Source organism: Musa acuminata, chromosome BXJ1-9 (genome assembly GCF_036884655.1).
Source record: "Musa acuminata AAA Group cultivar baxijiao chromosome BXJ1-9, Cavendish_Baxijiao_AAA, whole genome shotgun sequence".
Lineage (NCBI taxonomy): Eukaryota > Viridiplantae > Streptophyta > Magnoliopsida > Zingiberales > Musaceae > Musa > Musa acuminata.
In genome coordinates, this window is record NC_088335.1 from 7,828,565 (window position 1) to 7,848,302 (window position 19,738).

General features: G+C 38.6%; 3 protein-coding genes across 7 annotated transcripts; 2 read left to right on the plus strand and 1 right to left on the minus strand.

The window, feature by feature from the left end:
* The first annotated feature begins 6,191 nt into the window (after positions 1-6,191).
* Positions 6,192-7,652, plus strand: LOC135592928 (putative F-box protein PP2-B12). Its single transcript, XM_065082662.1, has 3 exons — positions 6,192-6,550; positions 6,690-6,808; positions 7,058-7,652. The coding sequence occupies exons 1-3, from the start codon at positions 6,236-6,238 to the stop codon at positions 7,479-7,481; spliced, it is 858 nt and encodes a 285-aa protein (XP_064938734.1). The 5' UTR covers positions 6,192-6,235; the 3' UTR covers positions 7,482-7,652.
* A 254-nt stretch (positions 7,653-7,906) lies between these two features.
* On the plus strand, positions 7,907-9,767 carry LOC135592929 (protein LHCP TRANSLOCATION DEFECT-like). Its single transcript, XM_065082663.1, has 2 exons — positions 7,907-8,250; positions 9,377-9,767. Exons 1-2 carry the CDS (start codon positions 7,972-7,974, stop codon positions 9,632-9,634), a joined length of 537 nt encoding a protein of 178 aa, XP_064938735.1. The 5' UTR covers positions 7,907-7,971; the 3' UTR covers positions 9,635-9,767.
* A 224-nt stretch (positions 9,768-9,991) lies between these two features.
* LOC135583068 (phospholipase A I-like) lies at positions 9,992-19,332 on the minus strand. 5 transcript variants are annotated; one of them, XM_065082658.1, is made up of 18 exons: positions 18,629-19,332; positions 17,785-17,932; positions 17,569-17,647; positions 17,319-17,472; positions 17,027-17,236; positions 16,693-16,938; positions 16,443-16,605; positions 16,074-16,334; positions 15,862-15,983; positions 15,623-15,784; positions 14,064-14,256; positions 13,791-13,927; positions 13,357-13,495; positions 13,049-13,252; positions 12,470-12,944; positions 12,175-12,391; positions 11,990-12,079; positions 9,992-10,561 (listed from the first exon to the last, which is right to left on the minus strand). In XM_065082658.1, the coding sequence occupies exons 1-18, from the start codon at positions 19,193-19,195 to the stop codon at positions 10,124-10,126; spliced, it is 4,005 nt and encodes a 1,334-aa protein (XP_064938730.1). In that variant the 5' UTR covers positions 19,196-19,332; the 3' UTR covers positions 9,992-10,123. The 5 variants fall into 5 exon arrangements, with proteins under 5 accessions (XP_064938730.1, XP_064938729.1, XP_064938731.1 ...); XM_065082659.1 differs by adding an exon at positions 11,657-11,732 and having other exon boundaries at positions 10,297-10,561; positions 17,319-17,647; XM_065082657.1 differs by having other exon boundaries at positions 17,319-17,647.
* Positions 19,333-19,738: the final 406 nt, after the last annotated feature.

A 19,738-nucleotide genomic window follows, 5' to 3' on the forward strand; every position in this document is an offset into this window, starting at 1 on the left:
GATACACCACTAGGACTACGGAATCGTTGTCTGACAATAAGGCATCATCAACCATCCAGCATTCCGTAAGCGGATCAATCAGTGAACTCATTCTCCAATGAGCACCTGTACTGTATCCCTAGTGTCCCTACACGAGCAGCTATGAGACCAGCTGCATCCATCATATAGACGGGTATACAGCACACCAGTCTATCCGGTTATCACGATGTCCCTCTCGAGTAACCTATGACCGGGATTATTTAGGATATGTGTTTAAAGGTGAATCGATCTCATTATCGTGATCTCATCACGATCCGATTCCCATTGCACAAATCCAAGGACATCACAATATATATGCATTTATGCAATAGTTATAAAGTGATATACGCCAAAATATAATAAGCAAAAAGATTCTGTATCAAGTCACACGTGCCATCACTCACGTGATTGGCTTGCTGGGCACTTATGACTAGCACCAGCATCACTCCAATTCTTTAGGAGCAAAGTCCACAAAGGATTCGTGCGCAAGTATGAAGGGCCCTTCCCAATTATCAGCAGGGTAGGCAACGTCTCTTACAAGTTGCAACTACCGGCGTGGTTCAAAATTCACAACGTTCTTCATGCCAACAATCTAAAAGCCTACCACACGGATCCACAAAATGTTTCCTGAAGTGTTCCAACTCGGCTACCTCCCATCACAGCCTCCTACGAGAAGTGAGTTGAAACCATTCTGGCGAACCGCAAGATAAAGCTACCCAACGGAACTGAGCAGACAGAGTACTTGGTGAAGTGGCGAAAGCTTCCCCGAACTGAAGCCAGTTGGGAGCCTGAAGACGCCCTGCGACATGAAGAGGAGATCATCAACAACTACCAACAAGCGTCGACGAGGGCGTCGACAGTTTAAGTGGGGGAGAATGTCACGAACGGTCGTCGCGCACCCGCAATAACTCCGTTCAACGAACCGTTCGTCGCTCTCATCTACATGTATAGTTACTTGGCAGCCTATTTTGCCTTGGTTTTAAGTCATTTTGCTTGTAAAAATGTAAGTTCGAATAAGCTGTAGCGTTACAAAGCGACCGCTCACCGAACCGAGCAAAACAGCCCCAAAACAACTCTGTTTTCGTGTGTCGCGGGCTGATTTCTGGAATTTGCCTTCGCTCATCAAAATGTCAGCCATCTCAGCCCCTTTGAACCCCCAGGGTGGCCCAGGACTGGATGGGGCTTCGGTATAGTACCGGGCGTTGAACACTCATTCGCAAGTTCGCACGTTTGCCTTGACGGGAACTTGTTGTCACGCCCGGGACTCGGTGAGCAGCTGTTTGTGGGCTTGCAGCTGTTCGTTCAACCTTCTAAAGCCCTTGTTTTCCCCCTCTCCCTCTTTTCTCTTGTGCACGCAAGGTGCTTGCTGAATTGCTTGTAAAGCTTTCCCTCTTTTCGCGAGACGTCGGGACTTGTCCGTCGCTCGTTCTTTCGAACTAATCAACTTTCTCTTTTACAGGTCCTTCGGGACCTGCGAGAGGTTATAAGTGGGCTGATCTTTGCGGAGCAATATCACAAGGGTGAAGCGCGACTTAGGCAACGCAAGCTAAGTTCGCGTCTTGGTCGCAAGGGTGCCTCACGCCTTAGGCAATTCCAGCTAAGGCCGTGACAGTTGGGTGGTACCACCGCTAGTGTCAGTCTGACATTGATACTGCACTGGGCGGTACTACCGCCTGACACAGTCTCGGAGACTGTGCCAAGACGGTGTCACTTCTTAGGGTACTATTTGAGCCTCTCATTGGACCCAACATAGTCCTTACATGGGCTCAACTAGCCCATAATTGGGTTGACCCAAATCCAAACCCAATTACGTGCTAACTATGATTCCTAAGACATATTCTAAGCTAAACAAGTACGTAAGTCTAGTTTCTTCCGGTGATCTTCTGACGATCTCTCGGCAATGTTTCAGCGAACTCTTGGTAAGCTCTTGGACTTCACGTCGATCTTCTTGGCGAGTTCCGATGAGCTTCTCTGGCAAGCTCCGAGACTTCTCGATTGGTTCCAACAGAACTTCCGATAAACGTTTGGACTTCCGACAAACTCTTGGACTCCCAACGAAATCGCATCCTTGACTCTGAGACTTCATTTTACTTCATGCCTTGTTATCGTAGTTAATTCACATGTAAAACTTACTTTGATCTAGACAATTAATATTAGGCATTAATCATGTTATCCGATATGTCATTGGTCCCTCGACGCTTAGTTTGATTCTTCGGCGCATCGTCCTCTCTTGCGGCCTATTGCTTAATCGACCAATTGACTCCGTAACTCCGATATCCTTGGCGCAATATCCGCTCTTCTTGGCCCAATGCCCGAATCCGTGGCCCGAAGCCTTTTGTCGATACGTCGACCGATCTTTTGGCCCGACGTCCAATCTTCTGACATATTTTCCTTCGGCCCAACATGATTCTTCCTGCTTTAGTTGTCTCATCCTGATCGAAGCATCCTATATCACTCAAAATGCTGATTAAATCATAAACACTTATCAATCGGTTTCATCATCAAAATATGAGATTCAACACTTAGTAATGTTTAATTCAAAAAGGGTTGAGTTTATATATTTCTTTTTTAATGTAATCATTTTTCATATGTCCATTTCTTACTATAAAAGAAATATTTTATTATGAAAACTTTCTTTTTATGATTAGTATTTTCAAACCCGACTTTATTACCAGCTTCTTTAAGTAGTAGCCAGAACTTTTATGAGATCTTTCTTGCCTTAATTTAATTCTTCCTAAACACACATAATAGTTTACTTTTTAAAGTCTCATTTATCCTTATTTATATTATAGTGAATTTGGAATGAGTCTTAAATTTATTCTTAGCTTTTTTCCTCCTTAATTTGACTCATCGATATTCATGTCTAATGCTTTAAATTTTACAACCTTAATATGATTATGAATTCCTTAAGTGCCATAATATTGAGTCATAGTCAATTTTTTCATTAATATATTTATCAATGACTTATCAATAATTTTAAATATGTTGTTTATAACTCTCAAATATTCTTATATACTAGTTGCAAGCAATACTAAATTTTTTATATTATTTATAATTATCATTCTTATAAATATTAAATTGAGTCTATTGGATCTTTTCTAAGCATCCATTTTATTAATTTGTTTCACAATACTTTCATCACTCAAAATCTATAGGTCTTTTGATAAGTAATGTTAGGTTAAGATTTAATATACTCAATGTAAACTATATATGCTCTAATTATTTTGAATAAATTGAACTAGAGAATATAGGGATACTAAAAGCATGATAGTGTATAGAAGGAAATATCATTGTAAAATGTAAGACAATATTAATGTTTTGAGTTTCTAAAATATGATGAATTGTCGATATCATCAATATTTCACCTTTGTATAAAATATTCACTCGAAATTATTCATGGATGGCTAAAATCTATAGTGTTGTTATAATTAGGTATATAATTCTAAACTATAAGGATATTCAAAATAATATTATCCTATCATATTACATAATTATTCAAAATAGATATTCCTTTGGGATTATGTAAACCTTTAAATTGTGTGTGTTGAATATTATTTTTTTAATATCATTTATAAATATTTTTTAATATAATTTTATAAATTATTGATATAGGCCATTTTAACAATTGTACGATTAATATAAAAATATAAAAATAATTTAAAATATCTTATAAATAATAAAATATTTATTATAATTTATATCAAGTCTACCATGACTACTTTGGTAGGTATTAGTCGAATAAAGTTTAGGGATATAAGTTATATATAATATTAACCAAATATTTTTAATCTAATTTATGCAAAAATAATTTAATAATAATAAAATAATAATCATGATAATTATTGAACATTCATTAGCATAAAAAAACTCATATAATTACTATAGTCATATCTTTATATGAAAATTAAATATTATTTTATAATTTTAAACATATGTATGTGAATAACTAAATAAATATCTAAGAACAATAATTAAACTTTAATTATCACAAGTTAAAAAATTTATCAATATGTTATATAAGAAAACTATTAAAAAAAACTAAAATTTATAATTTTTAAATTTTGTATATAACCAATCAACCTTATTTAATTCGGGAGGTCCAAAATTGAGCTAAACATTAGTCCAATTAGATTAGTCAACATTAAAGTTGACCAAAGTAAAAAATTGATCAAACTTTGATTTTCTCCAAATTCGATCGAAACATGATAAATCAAATCTAAATCCATTCAAGTATTCAAAATATAACTAGGATCAAGTCTGGTCAAAATATTCGATTAGTTAATTTTATAATTGAGGGATACAAGTCAGAAATATTTAATTTTTGAAGGATAAAATTATAATTTTATCGAGATATATACTGAAAATATATAAATATTTCTGAAAGATAAAACTATAATTTTATCGGGATATATAATGAAAATATATGATTTTCGAAGAGTAGAACTATCTAAGGGACACATATTGGAATTAAAATGATATATAAGGGTAAAACTATAATTTCAATAATGAAACCTTAATTTTTTTTCTTTTTTCTTTTCTTTTTTTCTCAACCGTAGCTACGTGAGGTATGTGGCCATCGCATCGCCTATGTGCCACCTATGATTGTCACGTTAAGTATGATTATTCTCGTACAACTAACCAACATGCCACCCACATGCATGATTGTTCTCATCGCTATAGGTTCCTCACTAGCAAAACACCTTCATGACCATAGCTCCAAATCAGTAATATTGTGTCACGGATAAATTTTTAAACATGATGTTTAATGTAATGCCTATGTATGTCAACATCTTTTGGTATGTTAATGCTTTGCACAACATATAGAGGGATAATCGAAGGCTTAATAGTCTCATTTTAGTTGGATTTGGTGGCCGCTTTAGGCTTGTAAATAAAGGTTATATCACGTGGATACTTACGAGAGATTTTCAGTCTATAGTGGACCATTTTGATCCTTTGTTGTACAATTGTTCAGAGCTTGTAAAGTCTGTTTGTAATTTGTATTGTTTATGAAGTGTTTCCTGAAATATTTGTTTGTGGATCCCGAGTAAAATATTTTTTCTAACCCGTTTTCTTTTTTGTATGTCCCAACCGGACTTCCAACTTCCTATAAATGCCAACCATGGCCAACGCCCAAAACTTTACCACGATGGCTTCCACCTAGCAGTCATTCTTCCCCGCTTCTGTGTTGACGCCCATAACAACAATGGCCTTTGATAGAGGCAACAACCATAGTAGGCCACTTCCATTGCTAGTGACACTATCACCCTCTATCCATCATTGCAAGCTTTGCGACCTTCGCTACCCACATCAGTGCAATGACACTCCTTTTTCTATCACCTCCCTTCCGCTCTCTACAAGGCAAACACACCTCTCTATTAGCTAGCTGCTGCATGCAACAAGGCCAACGACCAAAATCGAGCAATACCCTTCCTCTCCATCTCCGTCTTACGCGAATCGAGGGAACCTGCATTACTCGCAAGCAAGCAAGTAGCTTGGGACAAACTCATATGGATTTTTTTAGTCACGCGATGCAAACAGAAAACTTAAACAGATGTAATGCATGAACAGAACTAGTACAAAAATAGATCTAATTACAAAATAGATTTAGTACACTTTTATAATATATAGGATTTGATTTCAAAACATATCTCTAATACCAATTCTAAATATAAAAATTATAATTATACTATTATTATGTAAATAAAATTAATAAGATTGTAATCAAATAACGATAGACCAATATCATGATACATACCTTTTAATGTTATTTAAAAAAAATTTAAATTCTTAAAAGAATATCAATTAGAAGTAGACTCCGTATTATTCTCTATCAACAAAATAGAAATGTAGAAAGACCGAGTATAGATCTATAATCTCAATTTGTTATATTTTATTTCTAGAAAATATTATTACCAGAGTATACAGATAATTAAGAGAATTATTTTTATTAAAATAATCTCTTAAGAAATATTATTATAATTAAAATGATAAATATAATCAGAATTTAATTAGGATCATATAATTTAATAATTTATTCTTTGCGGTGGGTAAAAATTTTTAGGTGAACTTTAACTTCAAGTGCACTGAATAATGCCAACTCTCCTCTACTTTTCCACTAGAAAAGAGGTCATATAGTCAAAGTCTACGGAAGAAATAGTTATATCTTCCTTGAATTAGTCCTTTCCGAGTAGCAGAAGCTTACAGGTTGTTTCAGAGAATGGCAACGCAGAAAAGAGCGCACGCGGAAGAAGAAGAAGAACAAGGCCACTACCGGGGAGGCGGGTTCGCGAAGCTCCCGGAGGAGTGCGTCGCCCAGGTTCTATCCTTCACGACGCCTCGTGATTCGTGCAGGTCGGCTCTTGTTTCCAAAGCCTGCCTATCCGCGGCGGGATCCGACGCGCTGTGGGAGGGCTTCTTGCCGTCCGACTGCGCCGAGATCCTATCGCGGGCCATCCACCCCGTGAAGTACTACTCCAAGAAGGATCTCTACTTTCGGCTCTGCCACCCCATCCTCATCGACGGCGGACAAATGGTAACTTGCTAAGCTTCCGTCCACATTTACCGAATAAGAGTAAAGTAAACCTCGAAGAATTGTTCCTCTTTTCATTTGATTGGTAAGAAAAAAAAAGCCTTGTCACCGAAGTAATTGGATTAATCTCTTCCATTGTCAGAGCTTCCAACTGGACAGGGCAACCGGGAAGAAGACCTACATGATATCTCCCGATAAGATGACATTGGCACATGGTTACAATCATCAATATTGGACATGGATTTCTCTTCCTGAGTCGAGGTAAAGTGCATCACTTACTGGTCACAGTCACAGGGCAACTGTGACTGTGTTCATCAGACCATTAATTGGAGCTATTTCGATTTGTTTGTAAAACCAAAGAAAAAAAAGGAATTTTCAGGGAAATATTTTTCATGAAAGTTAAATACAATTTATTGGATTCTTGGAAATAGAAAGGCAAAATACTATCTCTTTAATCTGTTGATATCATTCACTTTAAATCCTTCAAATTCATTCTTCATTTGGTGTCAGGTTTGCTAAGGTGCCAGAACTTCTATCCGTTTGCTGGTTCGACATTTTTGGCTCAATTGACAGTCGACTACTCTCTCGGAAGACGGCATATGTAGCTTACATCGTCTTCAAGTTAGTCCCTGATGCATATGGCCTTGATTCCCCTTATCAGAAGGGCTCGGTGATACAAGGATCCTATGAATCAGCAAACTACGTCTCTCTGCAGCCAGACGAGGAGGAAGAGTCTGATGAGGAGGAGGCAGAAGAAGGTAAAGAAGGGAGAATGCGGTCGAGGGAGGATGGGTGGCTGGAGGTTGCGCTGGGCGAGTTCTATAACGATGAAGGGGATGGAGGGGATGTCGCGATGCGCCTGACAGAGACCGACGAGCTGCAATGGAAGCATGGCTTAATTCTCCAAGGCTATGAGGTGAGACCAAAGAAGTGAGAACGGTGAATCTGCCTGCACCGACCGGCCGAAATCTCTTTCCACGGACTGATGTCAGTCTCTTTATGTGACATGTTCATGATTTGTTAGAAAAACCCTTGACGTCGTGTTATTATTATAAGCAGCGAATGATGCTTACACTATCATCAGAACAGTTTCCTATTAGCTTAATGTGCTACAATGTTTCTGTAGGAATGGAATGGCTTACGCACCCATAAAAACCACCAAACATGACTGTTTGGGAATCCTAAGATACGACGGTGATCGAGGTGGGATGATGTATACTGCCATTCACGCAGCTTCCGACCTTATCTTAACCAAAACAAGTAAAAGATCGAACCTTATCCGGATTAATTACGGAGAAGTAAATTCCCCATCCGAAAACGGAAACAAAGTGCCGTTATTTCCTACGTTATCAACTTCCCGTGTCAGCGGAATGGATAAAGAACAATAAAAGAAATCCTCCGCACGCACGAAGAGGGAGAGCGCCATGGCCTCGATTCCCTGCACTCTGTATTATCAAATCCCTTCTTTTTCTTCCTCTTCTGCTTCGTCCTCTTCGGTGAGGCTGAGCTCTCCCTTTGTCGCTCACACGAGGCGGCTAGGATGGTTCAGGGCCTCCGAGATGAGATCCAAGTTGGGGCCGGAAACCAACGGGTCGAGATTTACCTGCTGGTTTCGATTCGGGAACCGCGGCGTCGATGCCGAGGGCGCCGGCATCTACGGGAGTCAGACGCGGGATGATTTCGATCGGGACGACGTCGAACAGGTGAAACCCCTGCTCCTGATGTCTGTACATACATCTCTTTTCTCTTTTGGCTTTGGTCGTTTATTCGCCAAAGTAGTGATATCATGCTCTATGCTGGGTCTCAAAGTCTGGAGTGGAGGTGTATTAAATGTTTGAGGAGAGGATTCAAGTGCTGGAAGTCACGAAGTTTGGAAATCTCAACTTGAATCAGAATATTTGGATCGAGAGATTAAAAAGATCTTTTTTCTTTTTCGCATGGAATTGTATGTTGTGTAATTACAAGAGAAACATGAGTATTTGACAGCTTGAATCAGAAGAACTTTTGGTTCGAGTTCCGGCAACCGAACGGATGAATGGTGATGAGATTCCATATCAATTTCAGTTTGGTCATCATCTATGACATGATTGCCAAACCTAGTGAGACTGTAGGAAAGAAGGATAGTTGGCCTCAGTTTTTGTTAATGCTGCAGACTATGGAGAGCAGCAATCTGCCGATGGAAGGATGGAGAAAGATGTCATATGAAGGGGAAGTGCATATGGATGCCAATAAATTAAGTATATAAAGTTTTTAGCTTGGACTGGGTTCACCACAAGTGACTGATATAAGATTTCTGCACACAGAAAAAGACTGGGTCTATTGAATTTTAGCAAGATTAAGAGGAGTTTTAAGACAAAAGCTATTAGGAAACTAATTTTTTGTATATGAATATATGTATCTTTATGTGGACACAGATCAAAGTTTTCCACCCGAAGGTTGTATCATGGCATGCTAAGTCAGTGACAACTATTAATATTATGGTGCCAATTTTGGCTTGTTTCTATGGGCACAAAGGACATCCTGACCGTGTCATGCTGAGCTACATCATTATGAGCCATATTATGCTGGCAATATCGAAAACCTAGTATGGAGATGGAGTAATTCTGCTTAAATGGCAAGGGACTTTTGCTTATTGCTACTTTATTTTTTCTGCATTCTTAACTTCTGGTAGGATTCCACAATCTAATTTGGTCTCCCAAATTTCTGATACTATCCGTATGTCATTATCAAATGTAAGGGGAATAAAAATCATATTTAATACGGTAAACAATTACCATGGATGTGTCTAGTACTTGTTGGAGATGAGACCTGTTTGTGCTACCTATGCAGTATTTCAATTATATGGGAATGCTTGCCGTGGAGGGTTCATATGATAAGATGGAGGCACTACTAAGCCAAAACATCCATCCTGTGGATATACTGTTGATGTTGGCTGCGTCTGAAGGTGACAAACCCAAAATTGAAGAATTGATGAGGGCAGGTGCAAAGTATGATGTCAAAGATGCAGATGGAAGAACAGCTCTCGATAGAGCAGCCAATGAGGAGATCAAGGAGTTAATTTTGGGGTTCTCTGTTCAGAGAGCTTGAACAAGAATTGGCTTCATCCTAATCCTGTAATTTATCATTCTCTTCTTTGTTGTAGATTGGTGCTTCTGTACCTTTTTCAAACAAAGTAGCAACATGTTGGTGGATGTTTGTAATGGATTAAAGAACCTTTTCATTTCCCCATTGCCAACACACTAAATGCATCCTGAAAAGGTTTACTGCAAAATTTTGGATCTCAGTTTAGTTTAGGTCAGCTCAAAAGAACTACCCCGGAAGCATGACACTTGAATGTCATTTAGGTCCCTTCAATTGGCTGGCAGACACTGGATCAAACTAGTCTCTGCATCTACTTTCCCATTTTTATTCACTGTTGCCGCAAGAGCATTCATACAAATAGAATTGAATCAAAATTGTACCTTTCTTTAACATATACTCTACTGTGAACAAATAAACAAAATTTCTCAGTTCTTGATCTTGTGTAATCATATCATTTCATCTAGTAGGCATATAATGTCTTATTTGTAGCTAAGACTAAAGTGTACTTGGCAGATGGCAACTGTATCTCAACTTCGGATGGGAGCAGAGAGCGTTCTGCAGAGCAACATCTACTGTTGATCCCTTGCGAAACAGTGAGTCATACAAATGGCATATGAACTCAGATAGATCTTCTTCGTAGTCACCATTCCAGCTGATCGAGTGTTCACCACCTTTCTCTCCATCACCATCTTCCCAGTCACTTGCGGGACTAACTGGTTCTTGTTCGCCCTCTTCATCTCCAATCTCAAACCTTCCATTCTCAAAGCCATTATAATCACTTGTGCCACGGAACTGTATGGACTTCATGTCAGGAGGCTCGATCGACGATGAGACAACAGCTTTGGCGCCTGAATCTAGGAAAGCTTTCACCAAGCTTGGAGCAAGCCCATACTTTCCGGTGCATATTATGATTCGCCCTCTCCATGCTCCAACCTGGTGATATGAATTCAGAGATTAAAAGCAGTAAGCTTGACAATACACATCTATAAAGAAAGATTTAGACAATCATATAAGCAGAAGAAATAGATCGGACAAGTTAGCTTGTGCTTGAACAACTTAGATGTATAATTCTCTCGGTAGGGAGCTGATTGTTGACCCATTATATCTATCAAAAAGATCGTTTGCTTACAATCGGTCAACCATTGAGTACATCTATATCTAAATTACATGAAAGAGGAAGCAATCAGAAACATGAATTTTGATGCTCCTATAGCCATTTTCCTGAGGTCACAGAATATGCGTGCCTACAAATTTCCAATTTCCAAGGTTTCTGTAGAAACCAACACATTCACTAGGTCTCAACTTTATACAACTCAACAACCCTAAAAAAGAATCATCCTTGAAAAATTGTTTTTGACAATCTACATGTAGAGCTACTTGCATTGCAGAAGCCACACTACCATGAACATGGATGGAACATGACTTCATATATGAGAATATGAAGGTTACAGCACATGAGCTGAATGTTGCTTATGGATTAATATAATTAATTTTATTTTTCCAAGAAAAGATGTAGAGATGAACTCTATTCGGCAATGAAAAATTAGAACCAAGGCAAGTTATGAATCGATGCTTCAGTATTGGTTGGTGGAAATACACTAACCCATCTCCTGACTCAACCACAGAACATAAATCCAAAGCTAATAGGGAGAAACTTTTTGTTGATATTTGTTTATGACAAGTGAAAAAAAGTCCAACCAAAAATCAGAACTATTTCAACCATAGGAGCAAGTAATCCCTGTGCATCTGAATGTAATATTGATTTTTCATAACAAATGGACTAAAAACATGCCAAAATGAACTTATAATTTCACACAGGATGACTTCAGGGGGCACTACCGCATGCCCTCTAGATGTGACAAAATGAGAAATTTGAAAGGTCGCAATATCAAACTTAGATTTACATAAATGACAATTCAAGTCTCTAATTGAACTTCGAAAGGAAACTATCTAGAAAAGAGTAGAGATAACCAAAGTCACCAAAAGATATGGACTCTTTATTGAAAGAATGCAAGAAAGGGCACAAACTCTTTGAAAGACGGACACAGATTTGCTGGATAAGATGTGAAGGACATGCTGTCTTTTTTTGCAAAGCCTGTGGTTCCTGTTTGATCAGCACAAATAAAAGTTTTTGGCTTTTTACTCAAAATATTTATTAAGATGTGCAATGACTAATTCGCTATTAGCTACAAAGAATTATGACAGGAAAAATCATGAGAAAGTACAGCAATGTGGCCACTTATTCAGACATAACAACAACACTATCCAAAAGCACCAACATGCACTCAACACAGTATCAAGCATGGTAGTTGCATATTTTTCTTCGTACATAAAGTAACAGCAAACCACGCTAAAACTTACCATCCAACGAACATCTTCAGATGTCAAGCGAACAGCAGGAACTGTTCTCCGAAACATGCATGCACCAATTTCTTGGTTATCCTCCATTACCTCCAGTCGTCATCATGATAGTAAACATATCATGTTAGTTTCATAGTAAAGACAAACAGATATGAAATTGTCATAAGAAGAAAGAAAATACATACTTGTGTCTGGCGTCCTATATATCGGTGGAGTATACCTCCAACATGAAAGCATCGCCATTTTGTAACCAGGTCAGCAACAGATGAAACCTTAGCTAAGGAATAAGCTTCCATTCTATTTCTTCCTCGCACCAATGAAGTCTGGCTCAATTGAACACTCTGAAGAAATCTATCTGCAAGCTCGCCTGGTTCAGCGACCACAAACACATCATTCTGCCAACTGACAATTTACAGAATCAGGAGGTAATTTATAACAGATGAGAACCTTAAATAATATAGCCAGGAGGAAGATCCTAACCTTAGTATTGAACCTGTTGAGTCATTTTGAAGAGCCAAATGTATGATGCCTACTTGAGGCAAATTCTGCAATTTTTCATTTATTGATTGTGCATGTAGAGAAGGCTGCAATGAAGCCAATGGAGATGCCGGTGGTGACATGGATGTTAGCCCAGTTGGATGACCATCCAAGCTAAGAGGTGGAACATGATCAATCTGATTAATTCGCTGGGGTCCACATTCAGGACTACGTTGAAGTGGATTTGATGGGAAGCTTCCAGTAAATAATGGTGATGTGAATGTTGTAGGAGACCTAGTTGCAGGCTTGGAAAATCCTGAAGTCTGATTTGTCAGAGAGAGCCTAATGCCTTTACTAGCACAGAACTTCTCAAGAGACCGGGCATGATAATTAGTGTTTCCAATATCAGGACTATATGAAGACTCTACAAGAAGCACCATCCTCCTCCATCCTAATTGAGGGCTGCTTTCATCGAGCCCTTGGAGAATAAAAGAAAAAAAATTATTATTAAACATAAGGGAAAAAATTAGATGGGTTTGACATTAATCTGATCCTTAGTAGCAAGTCCTTGATGACACATACCTGTATTTGATGGTTTTGACTTAGAAAATTGTTGACTATTTAACCCTTCAATTAGTTTTTCTTCATTTTCTCGTGGAACCAGCCGCTCACAGACATTCTTGAAAAGCTGACAATTTTTTTGAATATACTCCTCTGTTGCTGCTTCCAACTTAAGCCAGATGGCCGGATCGGTCTCATCAAGCTCCATATCAAATCGCTCATCAACTGTTAGCAGAGAAAGTAGCAACTACATCACAAGGACACTTTGGTTTCTTGACTTAGCATACTAGAAAACTTGTACCTCATATTTTTCACACTCAACTACTAACCTGGGTTGAACCGAAAATACTGCACTTCAGGAATCATTGGTAGTAAAGTCTCCAACACATCCTCCACTCGATCTACAGAGCATGCACTCTCAATCAACACTTGTCCGGTATCCAAATAACGCCAGCCACCTTTTCGAGCCTACACAAATAAATCATTTTTAATGAAATTAAGTTTGTTTAGCATTGACAGCAATAGTCATACCAGTGATTCATTCATGAATCATGGAGATTAACGAGTGAGCCTTAACTACTGTGCAATAGATATTAAATTATTTAACCAAGACTAAATTTTGTTGTTGTTATGGATGAGCCAATAGTATTGAAGCACTGAGCTAAATTTCATCTGATATATGCAGAGTATAGTTATAAAGCCAGAGGAAATGCATTCACGTGAAAATTGAGGAAGATTGAAAAAGCTAAGAGAAATAAATTACTTTGGTTGGGACTGAACCACATCCTACAGAAACCAGACAGTCAATGCGTGCATCAGGCCATAAAAGCTGTGCTTCCCTTATGGAAAATATGGTTGGATTATTTGCTACAATTGCTCCATCTTGCCAACGATTTACACCTGAATTTCAGGAAAGTAAAATAACAGTCACATAAAAAGTACCAAAGTTTCTTTTGAGGGCAAAATCAAGCACATGAATTGTAAGAATTTAAAGTGAGATTAAAGAAGAACATATTAGGAAACAAGAAACGATTACCATCTGAGAAATCATCAAGGTAATACGGAGCAGCAGAGGATGCTCTTATAGCTTCCCATACTCGATGCTTGCAGCTCCCAATAAAAGCACCACGCCGGCCAGCAATTTGTGCACCAGAGGCAGTTGTTCCAGTTGTAGTAACTGCAGGAGTTTCAAGCATTCCTAATGGCAACTCTGGGGTGCCAACTGGATACTACAGAAGGAAAAGGCTCCGTTACCTACCAATGGAATATATTTCGAAACAAGAAACAAAACTACTATATGCCAATTTCAAATTCCAATCATCAATGAAAGTTGTAAACCAAAAAGGAAGGATTTACCATGGACGTCTTGAAAACATAATAATACAAATGGTGATTGAGCTAATCAATAATGGAATCAAAATCTACATAGTTACTAGGACAATTAACTAATTTAGACAAGTTATCTAGAAATATAACAGCCTAGAAGTCTTTTGTTTGCCTATAAGTTGCAAGACTGAGGCAGAACAGCAACAACAGCACAAGTTCTAGTCTAAGACGATATTTAGATCATTTTGGAGTAACTTGTCTACCGTAAACTATGAAAATGTGCAAGCCCACCTAGGGTCCAGCTTTTGAAGCATAATACAGCAATGAAATTATGTGAAAATAATCTATGTCTAAGGCAAAACTCATAATTGCCTAAAAATTCTACCGATTCTTATATAGATGTGTTCTTGTTGCATGAGATACTCTGATGCTTCTCAATTTCAATGTCTATGCTTTTCTTGCAATAGAAACTTGATTAGGCATCCTCTCATTGAAGAAAAGCCTTGATGCCACTCGATGTAATGACCAACCAAAGCTAAGGTTTCAAATACCAGTCCGACACCAGTTTTGACAACCATCGGACTGATGCAGTGCCAATATACTGAATACTGATTAGTACAGTGACCTATATCATCCGGTATCACTAAAAATTAGTGAAAAAGAAAATGCTGAGTGATACAAAGCTTGTGGTCCATTACCAAAGCTTGGTTGGTTTGACAAAAAAAAAATAGTACATAACAGTCCAAATGGTATTTGAAAACCTAACTAGAGCTTTTGATTTCTAAACTCAATAGTAAATATTTCATATAAGATTCAGTGTGTCAAGATGCCTCATTATTTACCATAGTCTTAACCTGTTGAAAAGATACTATTCAACAAATTAAAACTATGGTAAATAATTAACAAATAGACTAAATGATGGAAATGCACAATAAACAACCAAAATTATTTAGTGAGAAGCCACAACTAAGTCATTATAATAATATATGAATAATGACTCACTTTTCTGCCCATGTTGTTACAAGACCCATTTAGCATTCAACTTTAGTGTAACTATTTTTGGCAGTAGGGGCAAGATAAGTTATATTGCAAATCTAAGAGGATAGAGAAGTGGCATGATCTGTAAATGTCATATCGGAAATGAAGAAAAAAATTCATTGTGAGAAACCATATCTTCAATCCTATGTATGATAAAAATATGTTTTTCAAGATAGAATATATATAACCATGCATATGAACCAGCAAAGTACATACTATAAAGTCACAAACCTGATAATTTCGGAATACAAATGGTTGAGCCGGTGTCACACTAACTAGAGTAGATACTACAAATACTTTTGGAATGTTCTTCACAGCAGATTCTATTAAAAGATTACCATCTTCATCAGCACACATCTCTTTCAACAACCTCTCGAATTGATCTGCGCTATGCTGCAAGTTTTGATATAAGGTATACTGCAGTACAGAAACAAATATGTTGAGAAAAAACATAGTAAGGATCTCCATACCTTTGAACCATGTACAACTACTCTAAAGCTTTGTGATGAACTTTTGAAGAGCTGATCAAGCTTCTCCATCCACGTTGCAGCTTCATTGTCCTTAGGAGTAGGTTCAGCAAAGACAAGTTTTCCTAAGAGATAAGAGCAGCAATGGAAAAGTAACTGTGAAAACTAAATTCAACATAAGAGGAATAGTATATTCCACATTCCAGACTTTTTACCAAGTTCTTTGTATATATCTTCACATTGTTCCAAGGTCATTTGTTTAATACCAAGAGCTACTGCAAGCATACCACCTGTTGATGTACCACATATCAGGTCAAACATTTCATGAATACGCTTTCCAGTTCCTTGTTCAATTTGTTTAAGCATCTGAACTGTTGCTAGGCCCTTCATACCACCACCATCCATTGACAGTATACGCAGTCCTTGCTTTCCCACTGGCTTTCTTTTTACTGCTCGCTGCAGGTTCTCGTTTTCACCTGAATTTAACACAACAAAAATATAGTTATAGTTTTCTCGGATAATATCCAGATCATGTATGTACACTTTTGAGTAAAAATCAGATGCATAGTGCAAATTTGAGATACCAAGAATTGCCAAAGCACGTGCCGCAGCCTTGTTCACACGTGGCACAGGTGTAACTGTAAGGCGTAATAGAAGTTCATGCAGGCTTTCAGATTGAGATAGAATGCGACGATTTTCTGAACAGAAACCTAAATTGCCTAATGCCAATAATGATAGACGTTGCACCTAATAAAGTGAAAGTAACAGAAGTTTAGTTTGGACAAACTTTCATATAAAAATCAAATACAACATCTTCTATCCAAATAGCCTTACCTCTGTGCTCTTATGCGCACAAAGTGCTTTGAGAGGTTTGAGTACATCCTTTGTCATCATCTTTTGTGCAACGCTATCAGAGGCAAATGCTAATGTGGCCAGAACTTGCAATACAGAGGTTAGTTCTTCTTGGTCAATTGATCTCAAAAGTAATTCAATAGGTTTCATAATGTCAGACTTAATCAACTGCATTGCCAAAGAAACATCAGCTGCCAGTGACGAGAGAGCAAAACATGCTTGTTCAACCTGCAACTCATCAGAGGTGTTTGAAATGTTCAAACATATGTCCAAAGATAAACTAGACACTCAATAAGGCATTCCAGTAACTACATACCACATGCCGATCATCACTATTTATCATACTTATCAGCTGCCGTATAGCATTCCCTTCTTTACTAATAGCCACATGATTAGTATGATCTTGCGTGATTTTAGCTAATGCAGAGGCCAGCAAAGGATGATGACATGAAGAGAAACGGAAAATTAGAGAGAAGAAGGCACTGAGTTTGTGTCTTGATGCAATAAAATAGGAGCTGTTTTCCATCTGTAATGACCAAAGAGGGTCATAACACCAGATACTAAGCAGGAACTGTGGAAGATTAGTGAATATTGCAGCGATCAATTACCTCTATATGCACATTCACTGATTTCAGATTTTCAGTTGCCTCAATTCTTATATTAGCAAGTGATAAATGCCGAAGATTGTGCAACGGTAAAATTTCTGGAAGAAACTCAAGAGGATTACCAAACAGTCTCAGAATGCGAAGCTCAGCCATAGCCCTGCCATAGAGCTGAAGAGAAATGTTAAGGCTAATAGTACACTGAGAGACACAAAACAACATGACAAGATAACAACAAATATTCCAGCTACATGACCTGAAATCCAGAAGTGGTCTCACAAGTTTATTATGTTCCAGTGATAGTTCAACCAGCAAAACACATTGCCGCAACTCAACTGTTCAAAAATAGAATAATATAATAATGTAATACAAGTGCATCCACCTAAAGCATTATCCAAATTGGAGAGTCAACAACTTAACCAAATTGACAAAGAAAGATCTTTTGTATAGGACATATAACATCGAAGCTCACCAGGGACAGAACTAAGCATATTGTTGTCAACTCTTAGCACCTTCAAATTTCTCAATTCACCAAGCTCTGGTGGCAAAAGTGATAACTTATTGTTATCAAGATATAGCTTCTCGAGAAGTGGCAGTTTTGTTAGCTCCACTGGAAATACCTGTTAAATCTTAAAACAGGTTATATTAATAGGTGTGTGTTTGATAGCTACATACTAAGTATATTGGCACAAAGATGTTAGTATGGCACCAGATGATAAGTCGCATTAGATTGTATGACAACAGGGCACAAAACGAACTGATAAAAACTGTATTAAATAGCAACGTCTAGCTGGGACAGGAAACATATATTCTCATGTGTTAGAGAATAACAATGTATTGTTTTAGAGTAAAAGAAAAATGCACAAGCCAGATCAAATGGCACCATAGCGTGTCCTTGAAAGCTTGATTCTAATTTCTATAATTATAGAAAATCAATAAAGAACCCAAAAATGATTACTACTAATTATTCCCCTCCAAATTTCAACTCAAACCCAACTAACCTTCAAGCAGTTTGTTTTAACAATTGGTGCCATGGAATCAAGAACAGATCATCATACGTCTACGTTCTTCAACAATTTTATATTATATTATATTATATTATATTATATATATATATATATATATATATATATATATAATAAAATCAGCTTTGAGACTATAAAGCACAACGATGATTGTCAAGATTGTGATAAAAAAACCCACAAACAGAGAGCACAGAGGATCACGATACAATGACAATGACAAAATCTGTCAAATCAAATAAGTCGATCACGCAAAAGATATATATTTTTGAACATGAAGCGGCATGAACTCACCCACAAGCCGCAGCCGCACAGGCTCAGCGTCGTCACACTCTTCCAGTGATCAACCAACACCTGAACCCCATCTGCGGGCGCGGATGGCGTAAAATTGGACCGAATCAACCGCGTCAGGACGCCGGCCCCATCGTTCTGCTGGCCCGACCCGGCCACCTTGGACAAACGCACCGATCTCAGGGGCTCCCGCCGCTTGATGACCTTCATCTCCACCCCGACGCAGCCGAGCTCCTCGTCCCCATGCAGATCCAACACCACCGTATCCTGCGGTGGCTGAAGCGAGGCCATGAGCTGGGACCGGAGGCGGAGGGCTATCTGCTCCTCGTCGTCGCCAGCGGTCCAGTCGAGTTCGATTCGGAACCCCAGTTCCCCGGACGGAAGGCTGTGGGGGGAGAGAGGGTGAGGCGGTGACGGAGGAAGCGGAGGTACAGGGGAAGGAGGTGGAGGAGGAGGGCGGGGGGGGAGGTGGTGGTCGTCGTCGTCGGCATTGGCGTCGGATTCGCCGTAGTCAAGGGCGAGGTGGAAGATCTCGGAGGGGCGCTTCCACCCCAATCCCCACGATTGCATGGCCTCCTCTACTAGAATTCTCGGCTGGTTTCGAGGGGATTCTGGTTAGGGTTTGTAGCGTCGACGGAAGAGGAGGAGAGACGGGAGGAAAGAGAAGGCCTTCCGTTTTGCCATTTCGGTTTTGGTTTCTGTTGTGTTCTGTGCGGGACACGCAGTCGTTACGTTCGAATCATGGCAACGTGTAATAACTAGAAACGTGGGGGAGGGTCGTCGTATGGGCCGTAACCATATCGATGGGCCCCTTTAGGCCGCAAACCACTTCTTCGAGGCTGTCAATCCCATGGTCTTCAATGCCATTAAACAGAACTATATGAACAAACAAATTACAAGCAGGCGGACATTTTGATGTCCATGTGACTAAAGGGTTTTCTTCGCAGAGGATGACTAAAGGGGTAATTAATACATTAGATTGTACACATGCATCAGTGGAAGTGGTCTCCTTTCGGGTACTATACATCTATCAATGGTGGCAAACAAAAGGGTCGGGTCGTCCGAGATGCTGCTCACCACCACATGGTGAGGTGGTGATACTTGTTTCTCTTG

Bases quoted from the DNA above. Each gene is read 5' to 3' on its own strand.
- LOC135583068 (XM_065082657.1), bottom strand. From the start codon at position 19,195: ATGCAATCGTGGGGATTGGGGTGGAAGCGCCCCTCCGAGATCTTCCAC. The intron at 16,335-16,442 runs GTATCTCAAATT...TGTTAAATTCAG, and splicing joins ACGTGCTTTGGCAATTCTTG to GTGAAAACGAGAACCTGCAG. The intron at 15,984-16,073 runs GTAAAAAGTCTG...CTTATCTCTTAG, and splicing joins AGATATATACAAAGAACTTG to GAAAACTTGTCTTTGCTGAA.
- LOC135592929 (XM_065082663.1), top strand. From the start codon at position 7,972: ATGGCCTCGATTCCCTGCACTCTGTATTATCAAATCCCTTCTTTTTCT. The intron at 8,251-9,376 runs GTGAAACCCCTG...CTACCTATGCAG, and splicing joins ATCGGGACGACGTCGAACAG to TATTTCAATTATATGGGAAT.
- LOC135592928 (XM_065082662.1), top strand. From the start codon at position 6,236: ATGGCAACGCAGAAAAGAGCGCACGCGGAAGAAGAAGAAGAACAAGGC. The intron at 6,551-6,689 runs GTAACTTGCTAA...TTCCATTGTCAG, and splicing joins TCATCGACGGCGGACAAATG to AGCTTCCAACTGGACAGGGC. The intron at 6,809-7,057 runs GTAAAGTGCATC...ATTTGGTGTCAG, and splicing joins ATTTCTCTTCCTGAGTCGAG to GTTTGCTAAGGTGCCAGAAC.